Here is an 18,874-nt window from a genome sequence, read left to right on the forward strand (position 1 = left end):
AATATTAATTCATTAAATCCGTATTCAACACTAAATCGCCCGAGCCTAAGCTATAATCCCACAACATTTGAGTGTGTTCGCGAATGCTGATGAACGTTCCTGTCTATGTGATACTGTGATATTCATAAAACATCTTTTTACTCCGATGCTGAAGGTATTCTTGAAGGATCGGCTTATAAAATTCATGGCCTTCTAAGTAATGAAAGTAGTCTGGCACCTCTGTCAGCGCTGAGGCTATAGTTTAGTATATAAATGTCTAAATTTAATCCGTCTTCATCGCAAAGTAATGAAATGTAGAAAATCAGTATATATTTTAATCGCTGTTGTGGCGTTGACGTCACAAGAAATATTTCACGTTTTAATTTTTCTAATTTCATGATATTAGCCAGCACTAAACGCTAAACTAATCGATAAAAGTATCAATCTACATCAACTCGAATCACAACAGATCAGAGACTAAAGTGGCGGACAAGCAAGTAAAGGGACACAGAAACCCCTAAGAAGATAATATCCATATTATGGTGTTGAATATACACAAACACGTTAGGTGTAAGCAAAATGACTTTTAGGCAGCTACAATTAAAAACGTTTTAGGCAAGCCATATCCATGGGGAAGAATGTACTTAAGAATACTTACCCAACATTGCGGTCTAAAAAGTCACCCATCTGAAGATATAGTCTGGCTTTAGACAGAAAAATATGTATGTCAAATTTATTGAAAGATTTAATAAGTTTGTAGGACATTCTTGTATTCGTGCAAGCATTAGGGTTGATAAAACAGCTATAGGCTCAGAAGTGGCACAAAAATAATAGTAAAGAATAATAACCCGATAATTTTCTGGTTCTCAATTTTACAGGGCTCCACTTAATCTGGTTGGAACTACAAAAAGATTAAAAATCCAAATGTTTTTTTAGGTTTTAGAAGTTACCAGCAACACGACTACGTCATTTCCAATTTTTATGTTTACATATTGATGCATATTACCAAATATTTATTTTTACCTAATTTTGAGTTTTACATGTGGTTGACAGCTAACGGAAACGCCGTAAAACAAATATTTGGGGTTCAATAAAACGAACAGGTGCGCCATATAAACCTAGGCCGGTAAAGACGATCTTGGACACTAGAGAGTGATAGTTGGATTATTTCCTTGTAAGCACAATTAATTTCATTCAAAATCTTCAAGTGTCAACAGTAAGGCGTATTTTATTGTTTTAATTGTTTCTATAAACTGTTATATACAAGTTTTATATAATTTTGAATTGAGATGTAAGAACTATGGTCTAGTTATTTTCACTTTCTTAATTTCTGTAATTGAGGTGCCGAAACTTTAACTTTTCCAGGGATGTTTCTTGCAAGAGCTTCTTCTTTTATGCTTTTAAGTAAATCCTTTTCGCGATTATTACAGGCTTTGTCCTTTGAAAAAATACTTAGTGCCAGTTTAGCAGCTTTTCCTCGTTTTCCTGTTCCGGGAGTCAGCTTCACCTTAAACCTGAAAATATTTGAGGTTACAAAATTAAGTAAAACTATTAAAAAATATAATCGACAGTGTTTCAGTAATTAATAACCCAATTATTTTGGGAAAAACCTTCTAGTATAGATATTTCAAAATAAGTTTGAAGTTCATTATATGAGAGTTACATATGTACAAGAGTTTACCACAATTTACACCCTCTCCCTTCCCCCTTCATAAATAAATCACATCGTAAATATTTTCTTTGTTAGTGTTTCTCACTCCCTTTTTATGTTTCTTACTGGATTCTGTATAAATCGTCGCATGGCCCGAGTCCAGAAAAGTGAACTTGTCTCCTCTCCTGGCTAGATCGCCAAAAACGTTATTTCTCGGAATACTGACATAACCTGGTCCTCAATATATAAATACACTATTGATCTTTCCTAGTTTATTAAAGTAACAAAAATATACAAATAAAGCCGATGATTGCCACATACGCCAACATAATCATTGCAGAAATCCTCAATTTTTAACAACTTAACAGCTCGACAACTTTCTGATAGGCTTGATTTGGAATTTCCGCTAAATAACCTCATGTAGTTTATATAGATTTTTACTTGTTTTGACTTGATTTAATACTTACTTATACTGCTGCAATGATTGATAAGGAGCAACAACTGGAATAGCAAATAACAGTTCATCATCATCAAGGGGCACTCCAGTGAGGGTATCCAGCAAATCGGCGTCAACGATAACGGGCGCATCGTCGTTTTCATCTATTTCAATTTGATTTTTGGCAATGGGTGCGTCCAAAGTTTCGACCGGATTTACTTTTAGAGTATTGGGTTTCTCATCTTCGTTGTCATTACTGGTGATCACTTTATCTTTTCCTGAAGAATTTAGAATCAGCATTCGCATTTTGCGTTCCTCTTCGTCTTGATCCCTGTATTTTGATTTCATCTTCTTCAATTTTGCCTTCTGGCCTCGTTTTACTTTGGAAGCATTTATAGGCTCCAGCATTTCAGTCACGCTAGCTTGGGATCTCTCAATATCTGCTTTATCCGAACGTACTTTAGCTTCTCTACGTTTTTTGTTTGTCGTTTGAGTCTTCTTGCGGGATGGTCCTGCTTCTATTATGACTGTTTCCTCTTCGTTTATTATATTATTTTCTTGTGAAATTTCAACAGTTTTAGGTTTTGAATCCTCACGCAATAACTCTGTTTTGACAGTAATTCGGCCGGTATCATGTTCAACCTTAACTTCGGTGTCTGGAAAGGCATTTGCATTCGCACAAACATTATCTGCCTCGTTAGATTCGCTTATTTCATCGAGTTCCGTATATGTAATTTCTGCTTGCTGAGCTTTATCATCTTCATCAGCCACATCGTCTGTATTTCTAATTTTCCGTTCTCCTGCATGGCGTTGGACGAAGCCTTCTTCAAGTTTGAAAAGCAAACTAAGGCCCATTATCAGATGACACGATGGAAGAAAATTTTTCTTTCCACGAATCATAAAACTGCCCGTACCCAAATATTCTCCACTCGGGGCCGTTTTGCTAACTTGGTTACTATAGACCCAATAGGAATTTGTGACGACTTTTGCGTCCCATGCCACGCTGTATGAAATCGCCATTGTGCCAGCTTCTAACAATGTTTTGGGTGGAATATCCCCCCCCGTTGCATTGCGAATTATAACACTTGATGCGCCTTGAATATCGGCATGAACATATATATCTTTTGGCCGCATGTACCTGTTTTGGAATACAAATTAAAAATTGGAATGAAAATATACGGAAAAAATGGATTTACCTTTTAACAATAAGTTCATTCTGCTGCGCATCCCGCCCTCCAATGACAAGATAGTTCTCTGAACTAACAAACCAATAAAACTTTTCAAACCAAAAGACTTTGCGTGCCTTGGCTATATTTGATATAGTGCGCACTTCTTTAAGAGTTTGTTGTGTTTTACGTTCAGCTGATTTCAGTGCTTTCTGCGATGCGTCGATGGTTTTCTTTTCCTTTAGAGCCGCTGAACGCTTTTGGTCATAATATCGGCGAGCATTAGCCCAAGCGGATAATGCCAAATCGACATCAACTATAATCGAATCATCGTCATTACACTCGTATGGATCCGTAAGGAGTAACGATATGTGATTTATTTCTAACTTTAATTGCTTTATTGAGCTGGCAACAACATCGCCATTTGTTTGAGCCTCTTTTACCAGCTCTTGTATGTCTGGCCACGACAATTGACTGGCGATGGCTGACTGAATTGCCAAAATGGCCTTATCCACCAAACTTTGATTAGACGTTATTAATTCGGCTTTCCTTTTATCAATATCTTGTAATTTATTTAGTTCGTCCAATCGCTTTGTGTGATCATTTTTGACATTAGAAAGCTTCTTGAGAGCTTCTCTCTCTTGCTGCAACGTTTTAATATCGATTTTTTGCGATTCTTGTGTTGAAAAAAATTCATCGACTGCTTCCATAAAGGTTTCATATTTTTTGAATGGCTGATCTTTATTCTGGACAAACAAGTATGGATGGAACTCAACATTTCGATAAAAATGTTCAGTATTTTCAGTATCCAATGGTTTTTCTTCTTTAACTTGAATTATATAGCCATTAGAGTTACCACTTTGTCCAATTTCTATTATATCACGCGCGTCCTGCAAATAAAAATCTGTATTAGTATTGGTCCCGCACTATCTACACTGCAAGATGATATGACGGAAATTATTATCGGCAAGTTATATATGGGTGGAGATTTCAGATTTAGATTTTTACATGATAATACTTAATTAATTAGCAATATTTTATTATATTGTATGTAATGTTAATGCCTTCTGCCGTTTATCTTCTTGGATATATGAGTATGAAATGTGATTGGGAAACTCAGTTTAAGGTATTCGGATATCCGCAAAGGATATAAAATGTATATAATATGTGAACATTAAATGTAAAAGTTAACCAATAAGTGAAATGTTTCTAAAAACTGTTTACAAATGTTTTTGAAGATAACTTGGAGGTCAATTGGGTAAAAAACAAAAATGGTTTCATACCGATTGAAAATATAACATAATTACAAGAAACCCAGCATCTGCCACTAATAAGAGTATTGAATACTGGAGTATGTTTTGAGTTTACCATTCTGCAAAAGAAAAGTTCAGAAATTGAATGTGTTCAGATTCCACATAGGCGCATGAATAATAAAATTTAATTCACTCAACCATTAAAAAACAAGAGAGAACGTTGCTGCGAAATACTTTTATACCATAAGCACTACCAGCTGATATCAGGTAAGAAAAACAGTACAAAAATGTGAGTGTTGTCAAGAAATACCGAGGAAGGAGATTTTTAGCGATCTACCGTCAAAGTTTGCCTTTAAAATTCAGGTAGATATAGACTTTTGTGAATTTTGCGGGAGTGGGAGTGGCCCAAAAAAATGTTGGAATAGTTTCTCAGTTACATTCGGCGGAGTGAGCGTGGCCATCAAGTGTTTTAATCGATCTCTTAGGGCCGTTACCGGCAACCTACTTTCAAAATTCGGCGACTTTAGCCTACAAATTGTGGAAAATATGCGCATTTAAGATTTGCAGGTCGATGTTCCTGGGGGCGACTGGTGTGGGTGTGGTCTGAAAATGTGTATGCCGATCATTGAATGAGGTTACCAGTGTCACCTTCTACGTGGGGTGAATCTATCTTCAAAATTGTGGGAGATATGCGGTTTTGTAGAAAATCAAAAAAACCGACTGTCGATTATGGTCGAAGGTGTGGGCGTGGCTATACAACATTTATCGATTCTCAAAGGCAACTACCAGTAATATCCATATCAAAAGTGCGAGGTCTGGCGGCGGATGCAGATTTTTGAAGAACATCGCCAAGGGTGTTATTGCGTTCATACAGACGGACGGACGGACAGACATAATAACGGACACTGCACAAAACCAATATATCCTAAATTCCTTCGGTATTAGAGTACAACTATTAATGTATGATCAAAAATAGCCTCACCAGTCTTCGGAGCAGGTTCCTTATAATCTACCTTTAATATTTGGTAACTTTAGCTCCAAGATTGGCGGATGATATATGATTTAGCGAATCTTTCGCCATTCGCGCAGTGATACCGGTAATATACCCTTCCAATTTTAAGAATTTGTGGATCGATTATGATGCTATAACTAAAATTTAATTAATACAAACCTTTATTGCCATCATTAGTTTTTGCAGATCGGTCACCAAGTCAAATAACTTAGTCTTACAAGTTTTTTGATTACGCTTATTTTTTTTCGGATTTTGTGTCTTCGTCATTTCTTCTTTCGCTGGTTCGTCAGCATCAGGAGCAGAATTCACAATGCAATTTTCTATTCCGTGTTCGACAAGGACGTGTTCAATTACAGCTGGGCCACAGTCTAAGATTGGCATTAAAATACTCCTCAAACTTTCACCACCTTTCGAATTCTCTATTCTTTGACGCATTGCGTCTTCAGACATGGTTTCACAGTTTCCCTCTTTTGCCCGGTCAATTGGATATTTTTCACGCATGGCAAAGCGAACACTTTCTCCTTCAGTGTGCGGTCGCAGGATGTAAAGTATGGTTTGCTCATAATCAGTTAAAATGACGTTTCCACGGTCATACAGCTCCAACAGAACATGATAAGCAGCTTCCCCAGTGCCAAACTGAAAATCAACAATTCTGTCCGCACCCAGTTGACGTACATGCTGAAGTCGCTTATTTTTCAAATGTTTTCTTAGCTTCATGCTGAAGCCCGACGGCGCTACATTTTTGGGCCACTCAAAGGCAGTTGTGTGAAATCGAGTGCCAGACTCAAGTAACAATGTCGCCTTCTCCGATGCTCCACTTCCATGAAGTCGGAATAGATACGTCTTGTTGTCAATGTCATATATTTGATTTACGCGTAAGCCGACAAGCCTATAATTAAAGTTATAAAGAATTAGTTATGCATTAATTTCATTTGAATAAATTAACTCTTGTTAAGAAATTAAAACTTTACAGTCGAACTTCGTTGTACTCTAATTTCCAGTGAAACACCATGAAAAGTAACACCCTTCACAAATCCCTCCCTTAGCGCTTAGTTATCAAAATTGGAAGAAAGATTACTAAGAGACTCCTCTAATATTTTCTTCGGCCTCTTCCACTCGCGCCGCCAAAATTCACAAAAATCTATATCTACCACAATTTTAAAGGCAAATTTAGAGGATAAATTACTAGGAACCTCTTGCAAAGACCGGAATTTCTTGACTGCACCAACCGCCTTCTGAGGCACCTGTTACCAGATGGTATGACTTATTGGTATCAGAGTATTTCTCAGTCGATTGCGCCCAACTGCAACTTTCTCTCTAGTTTGTTAGAAATTGCGAAAAAAAAAAAACATTTGTTTTATCACTCCATTTCAGGTGGTTTGTAGGTATACAGCTGTTTATTACTCGATCTTATTGCAATTTCGAATTGTTGATATTTGATAATTGATTACTAGTTATATTAGAAGGCTATATCTTTCAAAATGTGATATTTATTATCAGAAATCGAAGATGTTTCAATCAGTCGAAAGAAGGTTGATCTGCGTATGACTTAAAATCAAAATATCAAGTATTTATGCTATTACAGACGGATGGACTGACAGATCTGTTGAAAAATATATTCTCCGCAAGGAAATCTTTAACTTATAGCGAAATACCAAAAAATATACATTTTTGCAAAGTAATTGTCGGTTCAGCTGATTGTTTTTTGCAACTTTATCAAAAACTTTCAACGAAAAGTTGTCTGCCTAATTTAATGCACAGACTGTAATTTATGTTGTAAAATCAAGTTAAATCAACCTATTTAACGTACCTTTGAAGCTCGGCAACACCACATATAATATCGTAAGAATTAAACCGTGTTTTCATGGTTTATTGTTGATTGATTTACACAGTCGTCTCTTTTACCTAAAATAAAGATTAAATTTTCTTCAAATAATAATAACAATAAACAATAATATAATATTTCTTATATCTGCAGTATCTGCGTATAAAAAGATAACAGAAAAATAACAATATAAAAATTTTATATTTCTATGCATTTTGCACGAGGCAAGTGAGTGAGATTATGTCGTCCTTATAGATCACACAAATTACAAACTTGAAATTGAAAAAAAAAACAAATTTTTCCATTCTTTTGCAAATAAAATATTATTTTTTTTAATGCCGTAATACTTGCAAAGAAGCACTTAATTGCCTAAAGATGTCCGAAATTAGTTCATGTAAAGTAAATATCATATAATATATTATATATATATATATATATATATATATATATATATATATATATATATATATATATATATATATATATATATATATATATATATATATATATATATATATATATATTATATTATATTATATTATATTATATTATATTATATTATATTATATTATATTATTATATAGCCAAGCGGCGATCTCTTAGCGCCATGTCCTCGAACTCGTTATCCCCAACAAGATGTCGCAAATCTCTACACGAGATGGCAAATCAGCAAATCAAAAATTTTATTAGCCTAATGTGGGTGCCTGGGCACCAGAATATACACGGCAGCTGCAAAGCTGATGAGCTACCCAGTAAAGGCACTCTATTATCCTCCTCGCGGATCAGGAAGCTATATGTATACCTCTGACTACCTGCAAGCTTAAAATCACAGAAAAGAATAGATTCAAGTCAAATGACAAATGCCTAAATGACAACTATTTTCGAATAGCACGCCAAACCTGGTCCAATTTAAATAGTAAACTGGTTAGTGGATATTCATGCAAATAGGCTTCGAACACTTTTCAATGATTTCTATAGAAGCTGTAGAGACGAAAAGAATCTCCGGAACATTTTCGCTGTTTCTTGCACTTCCGAGGAAAAGATGCACCGTCCTACAAAGTCACTTCTTATCAAATCTAACACACTTAGAGAATAAATGCAAATGGCATGTTTACCTCCTGACTCATGATCACACGTTTCGGCCATTCGACCACCGCCAAACCTAACCTAAGGTTTGCAAAAAATAAGGACTGTAGTAGCGTTTGTAATGTGTTATATATACGTTTAGTGGTCTTTTTTTACGTACATTTTAAATAATACTTTTCGTTTTTTGTATACAAATAAAATCTTTTTATACTCTTTAACTAAAGATAGTCACCAAATTTGTAACTTGCTGGTAATCTCATTCAGAGATCGGCATATACATTTTTAGACCACGTGCTCCAAAACAGAAGTCAAGACAGTATTGTGTCACGGCAGGTCTTGGAGAAACACTTTTTTTACCAATACCACTGCACACTGGCTGATAGGTATTCATTCAACAAGAGGAAGGAGAGCAATCGGTTCATCACTCGCTATGTCACAGTCCGACTCTAAGCAGGAGAATACAAATTTCTAGGATCTCCTTTCTTCTCGCACTTATCTAAGCTCTCCGATATACATTCAAGACCACTGCAAAGTTTTTACAATTCCCGAGATGGCACAGTGTCCGTAATTTAGTTTTTCAGCAGGAAATAGCGGATAAAAAGAGGAAATAACCCATCAGGGGGAATGAAATTAAATTGCAAAGGTAAGGAGCATATTTGACCCTTGAATCTCCATCTCTCCATTACTTTATTGAGAATTTCGGACTACCTTTTGCAACTTTTTTCTTTAGAAGATGCAGGTATTGGATTTATGTCAGGGCTCTGAGGTAGTGTCCAATACTTTCCCATATATATATAAAAGATAAATCCTTATCATATTAGCCTTATGCATATAGTTATTGCTGATTGTATTTCAAATTTGATATATTGCCATTGGAGAATTGAGTATTCCTCTTTTCTGTCGAATGTCTCTTCCGAATTTGTAAATATCAAGAAGTATGCATATTGCAATTGCTCGATTTGTGTATCAAAATTCAAAATGGATAGTTTTTTAAGCCTTACTTTAGTATAATGTATCAGGTCTGCCGCTAGACTATGAATGGCCTTCATACATGTGTTGTTTCGCCGGCGGCTATCGAGAAACCACCATAAGTCAAAATGAAAGAGGGAAGAGCATCGAAATGGAAAAAGTAAATTATGGGAGAAAAATAATTATAATCGCCAAGAAAAAAGTGCACTTGAATCTGAAAAAAGGGCTTGATTACCGAGAGCAGCGAAATCTTGCGAGCAACCCTGCAATGTGTCAAGGCTATTGACGAACAGCTGTAAAAAACGTAAACGATCAATTTTAACGGGATCTGCTAAAAAAATATTTAACAAACCATTTGCAGTAGTTGTCAAAACACGTGCTTAACAGCTTAAATTGTCAAAACTTTTGGTTTTCGTTTTGGTTGAAATCGCTGAACGTTGTCTTAAGAACGCTAAATTGATGAATACGAAGAAAAAAAAGAAGTCATAAAATTAGCACTCATTCTTCTTGTTTTGTCATAACATGGACACTTCGGTCAACACTAAGAAAACATTTGATTTGCTCGGAAGAAACAGGCTAACAAAAATATTACTTTCGAACTGCATTTCAACCAAATGTGCAGTGGAAATATAAAGGCAACAATTGAGTGTTTTGGTGGCTAAGCTTTTACTTTTTTCTCCTGCAGTTCTCCGACACACACACATATATGTATATGCATATGTACACAGCATGGTGAAATTGACTTATCTGTTAACTGCTCACTAAAAAATAAACGTGTGTGTATAAATACATGCTCTACTTACTATATAGTGCTTCCACGACTATTGTTATTTCGATTAGAAATGTTCTATGCACATTCCGGCAGGGCTGCGAAATTAATAACGATATATGTACATATATATCGATATATAGTCAAATGAAATTAGTTTGCGTGACAGCTATGTTTTAACATCGCATCGAATATTATTGTGCGATATTTCAAGCTACTTAGAATTTATTTTTAATTTTGTTTTTAACAATAATTGGAAAGCTAACGCTTCTAACATATGTATATTATAGTCTTTAATATTTAAAGATTTCGAATGAGAAACATAAAACGCGAATCATACTCGTTGCTCTGCTCGTTAAAACTAGTTCCAGTGCCTAAAGAGATCAAAGTGAAAAATCCTTTGCGCGAATTTTTTGCCGCGTGTGAAATCGGTAAAATTTTTTTTTATTCAATCTTAGCTACTTTGCTAGTTATTAATGCTGATTGAATTTGTTGTGCCAACAAACGAATCAATTTCTAAAATTGAAAATTGAGGCTGAATTAATTTATTTTCATTTTACTTCTGTTTTCACTTGGGCAAGTAAATATAAAGACTCAATTATTTTTAAGCAAACTACATTCTAAATGGCAAAACGGTTCACAAACAAGAACTCAATGTCAAATCGCAAAACATAATCGTTGTTTTTAATTTTGTCCTCTCACAATTCGCGAACAACGGTTCAAAAGGTGTTATGATGGTGAATTTTGTACTTAAGTATTAATTATTATAAAAAATATAATAAAAAAATATCGAATATTGTGGATAAGTCTCTTCGAAGTTTTCGCGGGTATTCCTATTTAATTTTCAAAATTGATAGTATTTTGTTTGGAAAACACCGATGAATTGAGCTGACCAAATCAAGGGATATTAATGCGTCATTAAGTTCTAATTTCGATACATCGATGTTTATTTACATAAATCACTATCTCCGGTCTTAGAAGCTTTTCTTTAGCACAACCATTAAAAAATTGTTGAAAGAAACGAAAACGGAAGCTTAGAATTTTTTAAGAATTCTAATCTTGTCAACATTCCTCGTATAGTGTAATTGAAGAGCTATAATTTAGCTCGGCTTGTTCAAAAATAATAATAATAATATATGAGCATATAGTAGTTTTAATAAATGTACAAGTAATTAATTAACTATAGATAAATTGTTCTAATTTCCTTATTACTTTATTTTATAGGCAATATGGATAATGACGAAATGGTCAAACTTACATATCTCAGTAAATATATTTTATTTATTGAATATATAATAGAAAATGGAGAGAAAAACATTAAATTAAAACAAATTATTAAATGGATTGAATCAAACGCAAGGTATTTTTACATTTAAATAACTACATATAATCACTAAGCAGACAATACAATAGAGGCGGAAAATCGTCAAAAAAGTGATTCAGGTTTTTTTCTGAGTCTCTGAGACTGAGTCAAAAATTTTGCGGGCGTGTCCAGCAGCGAACACAGGTCATTATTTCACTTGACTTTCCTGCGACAACATCGCGGGTAAATGAAAATCCCAACCTTTTATAAGCCTGCGCGTATGGGTGAGAACAGGTACTCATTTCTCTTAGAGTCCAAGCTTAAATTTTACAAGCATATTTCTTTTGCTGGAAATGGACCCTTAGCTCTCATGGGTTTCATTAAGCACTGGGCAGGAAATGTTGCCTCTCCAATTTGATTAAAAAGTTAAAAAATTCCGTAATTAAAGGATACAATAAGAATATTTATATTCCGCTCTAGCGAGATTGTAGTACGACAAGAAGGTATATTAGGCGTAACGTGCTGGGTGCAAAGTATGTACTATCGTGGCATAAAACAAGCAGCCTTGATTTTGTTAGTAGTAAGATCGGGTAAAATGTAGGGATAGGGATGATGCTCAAGAAGCATTCATCTGTTTCTCAAGCCGAGCAGAGAGACATAAAAACGGCTCAGATGACTTATACTGTGCATTCCTTGAGACTATGATGCTGATGTCCCTAATTTCGTGCGCAGAACTAATATGTTAATTTGGAACAGTACATATCATTAGGAACACTACATGTGATTAGTCGAGCACTCTCGACTAACGCAATCTGGCTCGTTTAATATCTTTAATCTACCTGCCCGCGTAAGCACTGTTTTTTTGTGATTTCTTATATTAAAAACAAATCGGAAAATAAAGTAAATACGAGGTTAATTAAAAGAATCTAAAAGCTCATATTGTATCCTTTTTATAAAATTCTTAGAAATATTTTATTTTTGTTTTTAGGTTAAAAAGAAAAATGGCTGAGCAAATTGACAGAATCCTCATAATGCAATATAAAAAACTGCTGCGGAAAAATAAGGTGCGTATAAAAATATTAATTTCGACTACAATTCATAAATATGTCTCTCTTTTTACAGCCTTTGCCAGGATGGCTTCATGAGCTCTTCAACGATCAAGTTATTCAAATAGATTTGCTCAGTTCGGAAAATGAGGATGATGACGTTGCTTGTAATATGGAAAGCACAACAGAAATATCCCATCCAAAAAGGGATATTTTGACGATTGATAAAGAATTACCAAATATAAGTCTGGGACATCAACTAGATATGAGCCCAGTTGTGTTATTAAAAAAACTGACGCCGTCGAATGTGGAGCAAATAACAAATAATTCCGAGGGACTTCAAGGAAATAGTGCTGAACTCCTAGATGTCGTTTTAGTAAAATCAAATAATCAGTATGCGCCTGAGAGTGTGAATTATCGACCACCACCTAAAAGAAACAAAATTGATACTGTCTGGGTGTGCAACACCGACTCAAAAATGATGGAACGAAACACAAAGATTTGTATTATATGCAATTCTAAGCCGCTGAATATCACAAGGCATTTTATACATATGCATAGGACGGAATCCTATGTTTCTCGCTTGAGCGAAGAAACTCTAACACGTCTGCGTAATACCATCTCATATATACCTCTTGACGAGGTAAATGGTGGAGATATTGATAGTTTTGAGGCTGTCAAATTTACGGTAATTTGTCCGTTTTGCGACACTCGTGTAACGGATGTTTTTACGAATTTCTACAACCACTTTTCGTCCCATACGGGTGAATACGCTTTTTGCTGTAAATATTGCAAACTGAAAAGACCGTATTGCCAGGATATAATGGCTCACCAAATGCGGTCAAAAAAATGCTGTGATACAGGTGCTTTAACAATCTATTCATACAGCTCGAATCAAGGGATTATTCATATTTTTCGATGCACCTTATGCAATTTTGTACAACTGAATTCAGCAAACGTGGCAAAGCATATTGTTGATCATCATGGTACCCATTACGGAGAAAGCTCTATTGAAAAACTAGTTATTGCAAGAATTGATGTTGAAAATACGGAAGCTATTTCAACATCGCCAACCACATAAAAAAAGACACGCACGAAAATGAATCCTAAGTTAATCATGTTAAATGTTTTTGAAACTTTGATATTATTATAAAGCATAAATAAATAGGAATTAAAAGCCTAAGTTCCCATATGATTTACATATGATTTTGTGTAAATAAGATAAGTAAATATGAAATTATTGATGTGTCTATAGAATGCAAAGTTGAGAGTTAAAGTATTTAACAGTGTTGACGCTTATTGATAGCTTTATTTTGAATTAAAGGTAATTCAGGAACATTGTAATGTTTAATAGTATTATATATTGAGGGCAACGGTTTGCCTTTTATTCACAACACTTGGTTTTGTTCATAAGAAGTTTTAAAATCACCGCTAAACAAACGCCCTTTATCGAGAGAGAGAAACAGCGCTGTACAATGGTAAGTCAAACTTGACTTAACAGAGTGTGCATATATAATTGCAACTGACAATAAGCTATTCATATTATCCCGCAGGGCGCGAAAGCATACCAGCATACTCGGCTCGATAGAAGACTATTTCAACAGAATCCTTAACAGGCAGCAGGCACATCTGTTGACGGCTTCTTGCTAGTCCGCATTACGAAACGGTTGTAGTTCAGCCTTGCTAGGTCTGCTTCTGCTGGAGAGTCGCCAACATTTAGATCACTAGGATTTTCTGAAATTGAAACTAACGGCCGAGAATTATTACTCGCCGCATTTGGACAGTAAAGTGCTCGGAATTGTTCAAAAGCGCTTCTTTAGGATTTGATGCATTTGAATCGTCGGATTTCTTCGCAGCTTTGCCATCAGCTAACTCCTCATCGGTAGGCTCTGGGGCGGGTGTGGGTGCCTCGTCAAAAACTCCAGGTGTCAACAACGAATTTTGTCGCAGACATTAACCACCACCTGTGACTACCCAGTTATGGCAATTCTCTCGCAACAGCGGCAGTCCAGTACGAGCCTGATCTGCCCAACACACAGCAAAAAGCAAAGGCGGGCTGACTATTCATAATAGTAGATGTGGCCAAAGGCAAAATGTCCACCTTTTCCACCTTCAGTGCGAATACTAGTGCCCCAAAAACCAGTCACTAAAACTATGCTAGATGTGACGCTCTACGAGGGCCGAGTTAGCCGATGTCTTGGCAGGCTGGCGCAAAGAGCCATCTTAACCTCCTTATGTCGCAAATAGGGATACAAATTTACAAACGTGCGTGACCCGCACAATTGCAAAATGAAGGTGAATTATTAGTTTGGAAGGCTACAATGGCTATTTTACTGGTGTTTGAGTTTTGACTGTTTAGTTTTTTTTATAGGAGCTGAGGATATTTCGTCCATCATGCTTGAGTCCAAATATCCAGCGTTTATAGCAGCACGTCCAACAATTTCCAACAATTTCCTGCGAGTTTCCCAATGATTCCAGTGAACGCATATGCAAGTTGACCGTACCCGAAAATTCTCGAAATAATTTCCTTGATATGCGATTGATACACAAAACGCTTGTTCTTAAAACGTTTGCTTAGGATGTCTAGCGATGTATGATGATTTGTAACGATCGAACCGAATCTAAGGCTGATGCACACTATCATCGGAAGCGACTGTGGTTGTGGTCCTGCTCAGACTTAACGCTCGCACAAAATTGCTGCTAAATGCACAAAGTAAACGAAATAGCAAATGTATGGAGAAAGAACGGCTTCTATTTATGGCCAAAACACAGCTGCTTATGTATCGACACACAAAGATTCAATCGAATGTTTTAATTAACAATATTAATTTTTTGGTTTTCGAAATAACTTAATCCTTTGAATCTTAATCCACTTAACTCTTAGAATACAGAAAGTTTACTTTAAGGGATTTGCCTCTGTTGGAAATAACTGTATTTGCCTATGTACATCGCAGCTTGTCTTGCATTCCCGTATTGTAGTCTTAATCTGTTGTTGCCGGCGAGCAACGGTAATTGTCAGTTCCTTATGATCAAGACCTTCTTCGATGGTATGTTTAAGCGACTTACATGAAGTAAGAGTCAGTCGCTTTTGGTCGCTTGTATCGCGTAGTATAAGTCGCATGAAGCGGACATATATTCTGTATTAAATACAAAACTCTCAATAAATATAAACCCCAAGTTATAACACGGACAATTCAGCTCGTAGAAAATACAATGAATTGTTCTGAGGATTTCTTGTAGACGGTGAATGAGAGCATTCTGGACTTTTTTGGACAAGTGTAATAACTGTGTGGTTAAAGAAAATGAATATCTCAATGAGTTCGATCGAGAAGTTGGACGACCAGAATTATAGTGCCTGGGTCGTTCAGAGCTATGTGCGGTCGTGTCGTGAAAAACGAAAATGACAGTGCTGAGCAAAAGGCAATATTTGATGCAAGAGACGAAAAGGCTCTGGCAAGCATAATGCTTTGCATAAAGGCATCCCAAATAAATAATGTGAAGAATTGCCAAATATCAGCAAGTTCCTGGAACACCCTGAAAGAAATAACTTTGGTAAAGCAGTTGTTACAGCTAAGATTGGTAGAGTTGGGTAGTATGGCAGAGCACATACATAAGTTTGCAGACTTAGTGGAAAGACTAAGCGAGATCGGCTTTATAATGGACGAAGAGTGTTAGTCTATATTGTTGTTGTCGAGTTTGTCGGATGGATACTCGTGACACGTTGCCGTCGCTAAGTGTGATAAAAATGAAGTTACTCGAAGAGAGTGAACGGCGTAGATATAATTAAGAGAGCACAAAGAGAAAATCGAATCGAACGCTGGTAGAAATGGCACGAAGTATGATTTTGCATGCTGGTCTCAAGGAGGATTTCTGGGCAGAAGCTATAAATACGGCGGCTTATCTGCGAAATCGCTCGGAGACATCTACGCTGGAGGATATGACACCATATGAGTCATGGTCAGGCAAAAAAACCGTCACCTAAAAGCTTTCGGTACAAAGGCTATCGTACTTAACAAAAAATACAATACGAAATTCCTACCAAAAGGTGAGATGAGAGTACTAGTTGGTTACTCTGCAACAGCTAAGGCATACCGAAAGTATAATCCCGATTCACGAAAAGTAATCGAAGCAAGAGATGTGATATTTCTTGAATGTGAAATGACAGATGACAGCGTAAAGGACAGAATCTCGTTGTGTAATAATGATGTTACACTGATCATGATGAATGCCGAAGATGAGCCTGTAAGTCTTCATACTGATGATCAAATTGAGGATCGCGAAAATTCCGAACGAGATGACGAGGTGCCATATCCATATCTACAGATGGAGACATTGGTGACGACGAGGAAATCGAGTCAAGCGAGGCACCGGGCAAAAGAGGTCCTGGAAGGCCAAAGAAAGTACGCACCGGGCAGTCAGGACGCCCTCGAAAGCACTGCAACATTTTGAATGTTATGACAACGGATGACGTAGCTGCACCTGCTAGCGTCAATGCAGCCTTGAGTTCTGATCATGCCAGTGAATGGAGGGCATCGATGCAGAAGGAGATGGACAGTCTACACGAAAACAAAACTTGGGAGTTGATTGATCTACCGAAGGGAGAGAAGGCAATTGGCTGTAAATGGGTATTTGCAGTGAAGCGTAACGAACATGGCAAAGTAGTACGCTTGAAGTCTCGACTAGTGGCAAAAGGATGCGCCCAACAATATGGCGTAAATTACAATGAGACGTTCTCCCTGTGGCCAGATATTCAACAATCAGATTACTTATTGCTCTAGCGGTAGAAAATGGTATGAATATGCATCAGATTGACGTGCCTTCTGCTTATCTCAGCAGTGAGCTGCGAGATGTGGTTTATATGCGACAACCAGAGGGATTTGCTAACCAAGATTTCCCTAACCGAGTTCTAAAACTCAAGAAGTCCCTGTACGGCTTTAAGCAGAGCGGCCGTGAGTGGAAGGAGAAACGAAACACCGTGCTAATTAGAATTGGTTGCACTCTCTGCCCCAGCGAGCCATGTTTGTACATACGTCGTGAAGCCAGCAAACTGAATGTGATAGTCGTATATGTCGACGATCTTTCTGTGGCCAGCACAAGCAAAGAAGATCTGAATTGAAGGAACGCATATCACAGGAGTTCGGCGTAGTCGATGGCGGGCAATTGAAGCATTTCCTAGGTATGGAAATTGATCGTGAAGGTGAAACAGGCAGCGTTACTGTGGGTCATAAGTACTACATTGAGAAGAAGTAGACAAACTGCGTTGAAGGAGTTTTGAAAATAACTGTATTTGCCTGTGTACACCGCAGCTTGTCTTGCATTCCCGTCTTGTAGTCTTAATCTGTTGTTGCCGGTGAGCAACGGTAATTGTCAGTTCCTTATGATCAAGACCTTCTTCGATGGTATGTTTAAGCGACTTACATGAAGTAAGAGTCAGTCGCATTTGGTTGCTTGAATCGCGTAGTATAAGTCGCAAGAAGCGGACATATATTCTGTATTACATACAAAACTCTGAATAAATATAAACCCCAAGTTATAATAGCCTCTAAGACTGTTCAAGTCACTTTCCAGGTACCCCAAGGAAGTTCCCTTGGTTCCTGAATATGAATCTTAATTGTAACTGTATCAAATGGTTAATGAATATGAACATTATTTTCTTAGTTTGAACTCATGGGCCTTAAGACTTAATTTGAGCCATGGTATACCAGCTTTTAAGACAACCAGCTGGTATACCATGGCAATTTTTTTTTCAATTACTGATCATGACTTTGTGTAATTTGCAGCAATAATACCCTAGTGGGGAGTTTCAATCCCATCTCAACCTATGCAAATCCTTGAGTTAGCCTCTTATATATTACGGATAAGTTTTGGTAACAAAGAATTCGCTAATGCTGGCCCATTGGTTACCTTGCCCATTTTGAACTTTGGACTCACCTTTTATAATTACACAATGGACTGTTTTAGAAATTGTCGTCGGAGAAACACTGACGAGCTCACCACATTGAGTTTCATTTTTGGAACGTGGAAATAGCTAGTAACCGTAATGGGCATTTCATACATGGAACGTATGGGATTTTTCCAACGATCTGAAGCACCGGCAACATTTATCACAGCTGTTAAAATTATTGCGCAAAATAATAAGTGATAAATGGACTTTATTGTCGATGTTCTTAATCTGTTGAATACATGACAAAAATACTAAATGCAATGAAATCAAATGGGAATATCTCCTGGATATGCTTCGAAAGTTTTTGTGTAAATCCAGACACAATTTTAATATAGCACTTCATTTAAAATAAACTGTTGTAGAAAATTCAATGTGATTTCAAAATATGTAACGTAAATTTGCGTCATAAATAAATAAATTATTAATAGTTGGTGG

The 18,874-nt window shown here is 36.4% G+C and overlaps 2 protein-coding genes across 4 annotated transcripts; one reads left to right on the top strand and one right to left on the bottom strand.

Annotated features, from left to right (window-relative positions):
* Nucleotides 1-1,181: 1,181 nt before the first annotated feature.
* On the bottom strand, nt 1,182-18,473 carry LOC6562972 (nuclear export mediator factor NEMF homolog). Of its 3 annotated transcripts, none has more exons than XM_032736881.2 (6): nt 18,427-18,473; nt 7,308-7,402; nt 5,657-6,386; nt 3,263-4,122; nt 2,098-3,204; nt 1,182-1,493 (listed from the first exon to the last, which is right to left on the bottom strand). In XM_032736881.2, exons 2-6 carry the CDS (start codon nt 7,361-7,363, stop codon nt 1,295-1,297), a joined length of 2,952 nt encoding a protein of 983 aa, XP_032592772.1. In that variant the 5' UTR covers nt 7,364-7,402; nt 18,427-18,473; the 3' UTR covers nt 1,182-1,294. The 3 variants fall into 3 exon arrangements, with proteins under 3 accessions (XP_032592772.1, XP_032592771.1, XP_001990823.1); XM_032736880.1 differs by lacking the exon at nt 18,427-18,473 and adding an exon at nt 10,181-10,223; XM_001990787.3 differs by lacking the exon at nt 18,427-18,473 and adding an exon at nt 9,730-9,823.
* On the top strand, nt 11,625-13,685 carry LOC116805391. The gene is made up of 3 exons (XM_043215763.1): nt 11,625-11,743; nt 12,438-12,513; nt 12,572-13,685. The coding sequence occupies exons 1-3, from the start codon at nt 11,697-11,699 to the stop codon at nt 13,574-13,576; spliced, it is 1,128 nt and encodes a 375-aa protein (XP_043071698.1). The 5' UTR covers nt 11,625-11,696; the 3' UTR covers nt 13,577-13,685.
* Nucleotides 18,474-18,874: the final 401 nt, after the last annotated feature.

Source organism: Drosophila grimshawi, unplaced genomic scaffold (genome assembly GCF_018153295.1).
Source record: "Drosophila grimshawi isolate 15287-2541.00 unplaced genomic scaffold, ASM1815329v1 contig_59, whole genome shotgun sequence".
Classification (NCBI taxonomy): Eukaryota; Metazoa; Arthropoda; class Insecta; order Diptera; family Drosophilidae; genus Drosophila; species Drosophila grimshawi.

Coding starts and splice junctions, on each gene's coding strand:
- LOC116805391 (XM_043215763.1), top strand. CDS start 11,697: ATGAAAATCCCAACCTTTTATAAGCCTGCGCGTATGGGTGAGAACAG. Junction 11,744..12,437: donor GCGCGTATGGGTGAGAACAG/GTACTCATTTCT, acceptor TTTTGTTTTTAG/GTTAAAAAGAAAAATGGCTG. Junction 12,514..12,571: donor AACTGCTGCGGAAAAATAAG/GTGCGTATAAAA, acceptor CTCTTTTTACAG/CCTTTGCCAGGATGGCTTCA.
- LOC6562972 (XM_032736881.2), bottom strand. CDS start 7,363: ATGAAAACACGGTTTAATTCTTACGATATTATATGTGGTGTTGCCGAG. Junction 6,387..7,307: donor GGTGTTGCCGAGCTTCAAAG/GTACGTTAAATA, acceptor CTTTAATTATAG/GCTTGTCGGCTTACGCGTAA. Junction 1,494..2,097: donor CAATCATTGCAGCAGTATAA/GTAAGTATTAAA, acceptor AAATATTTTCAG/GTTTAAGGTGAAGCTGACTC.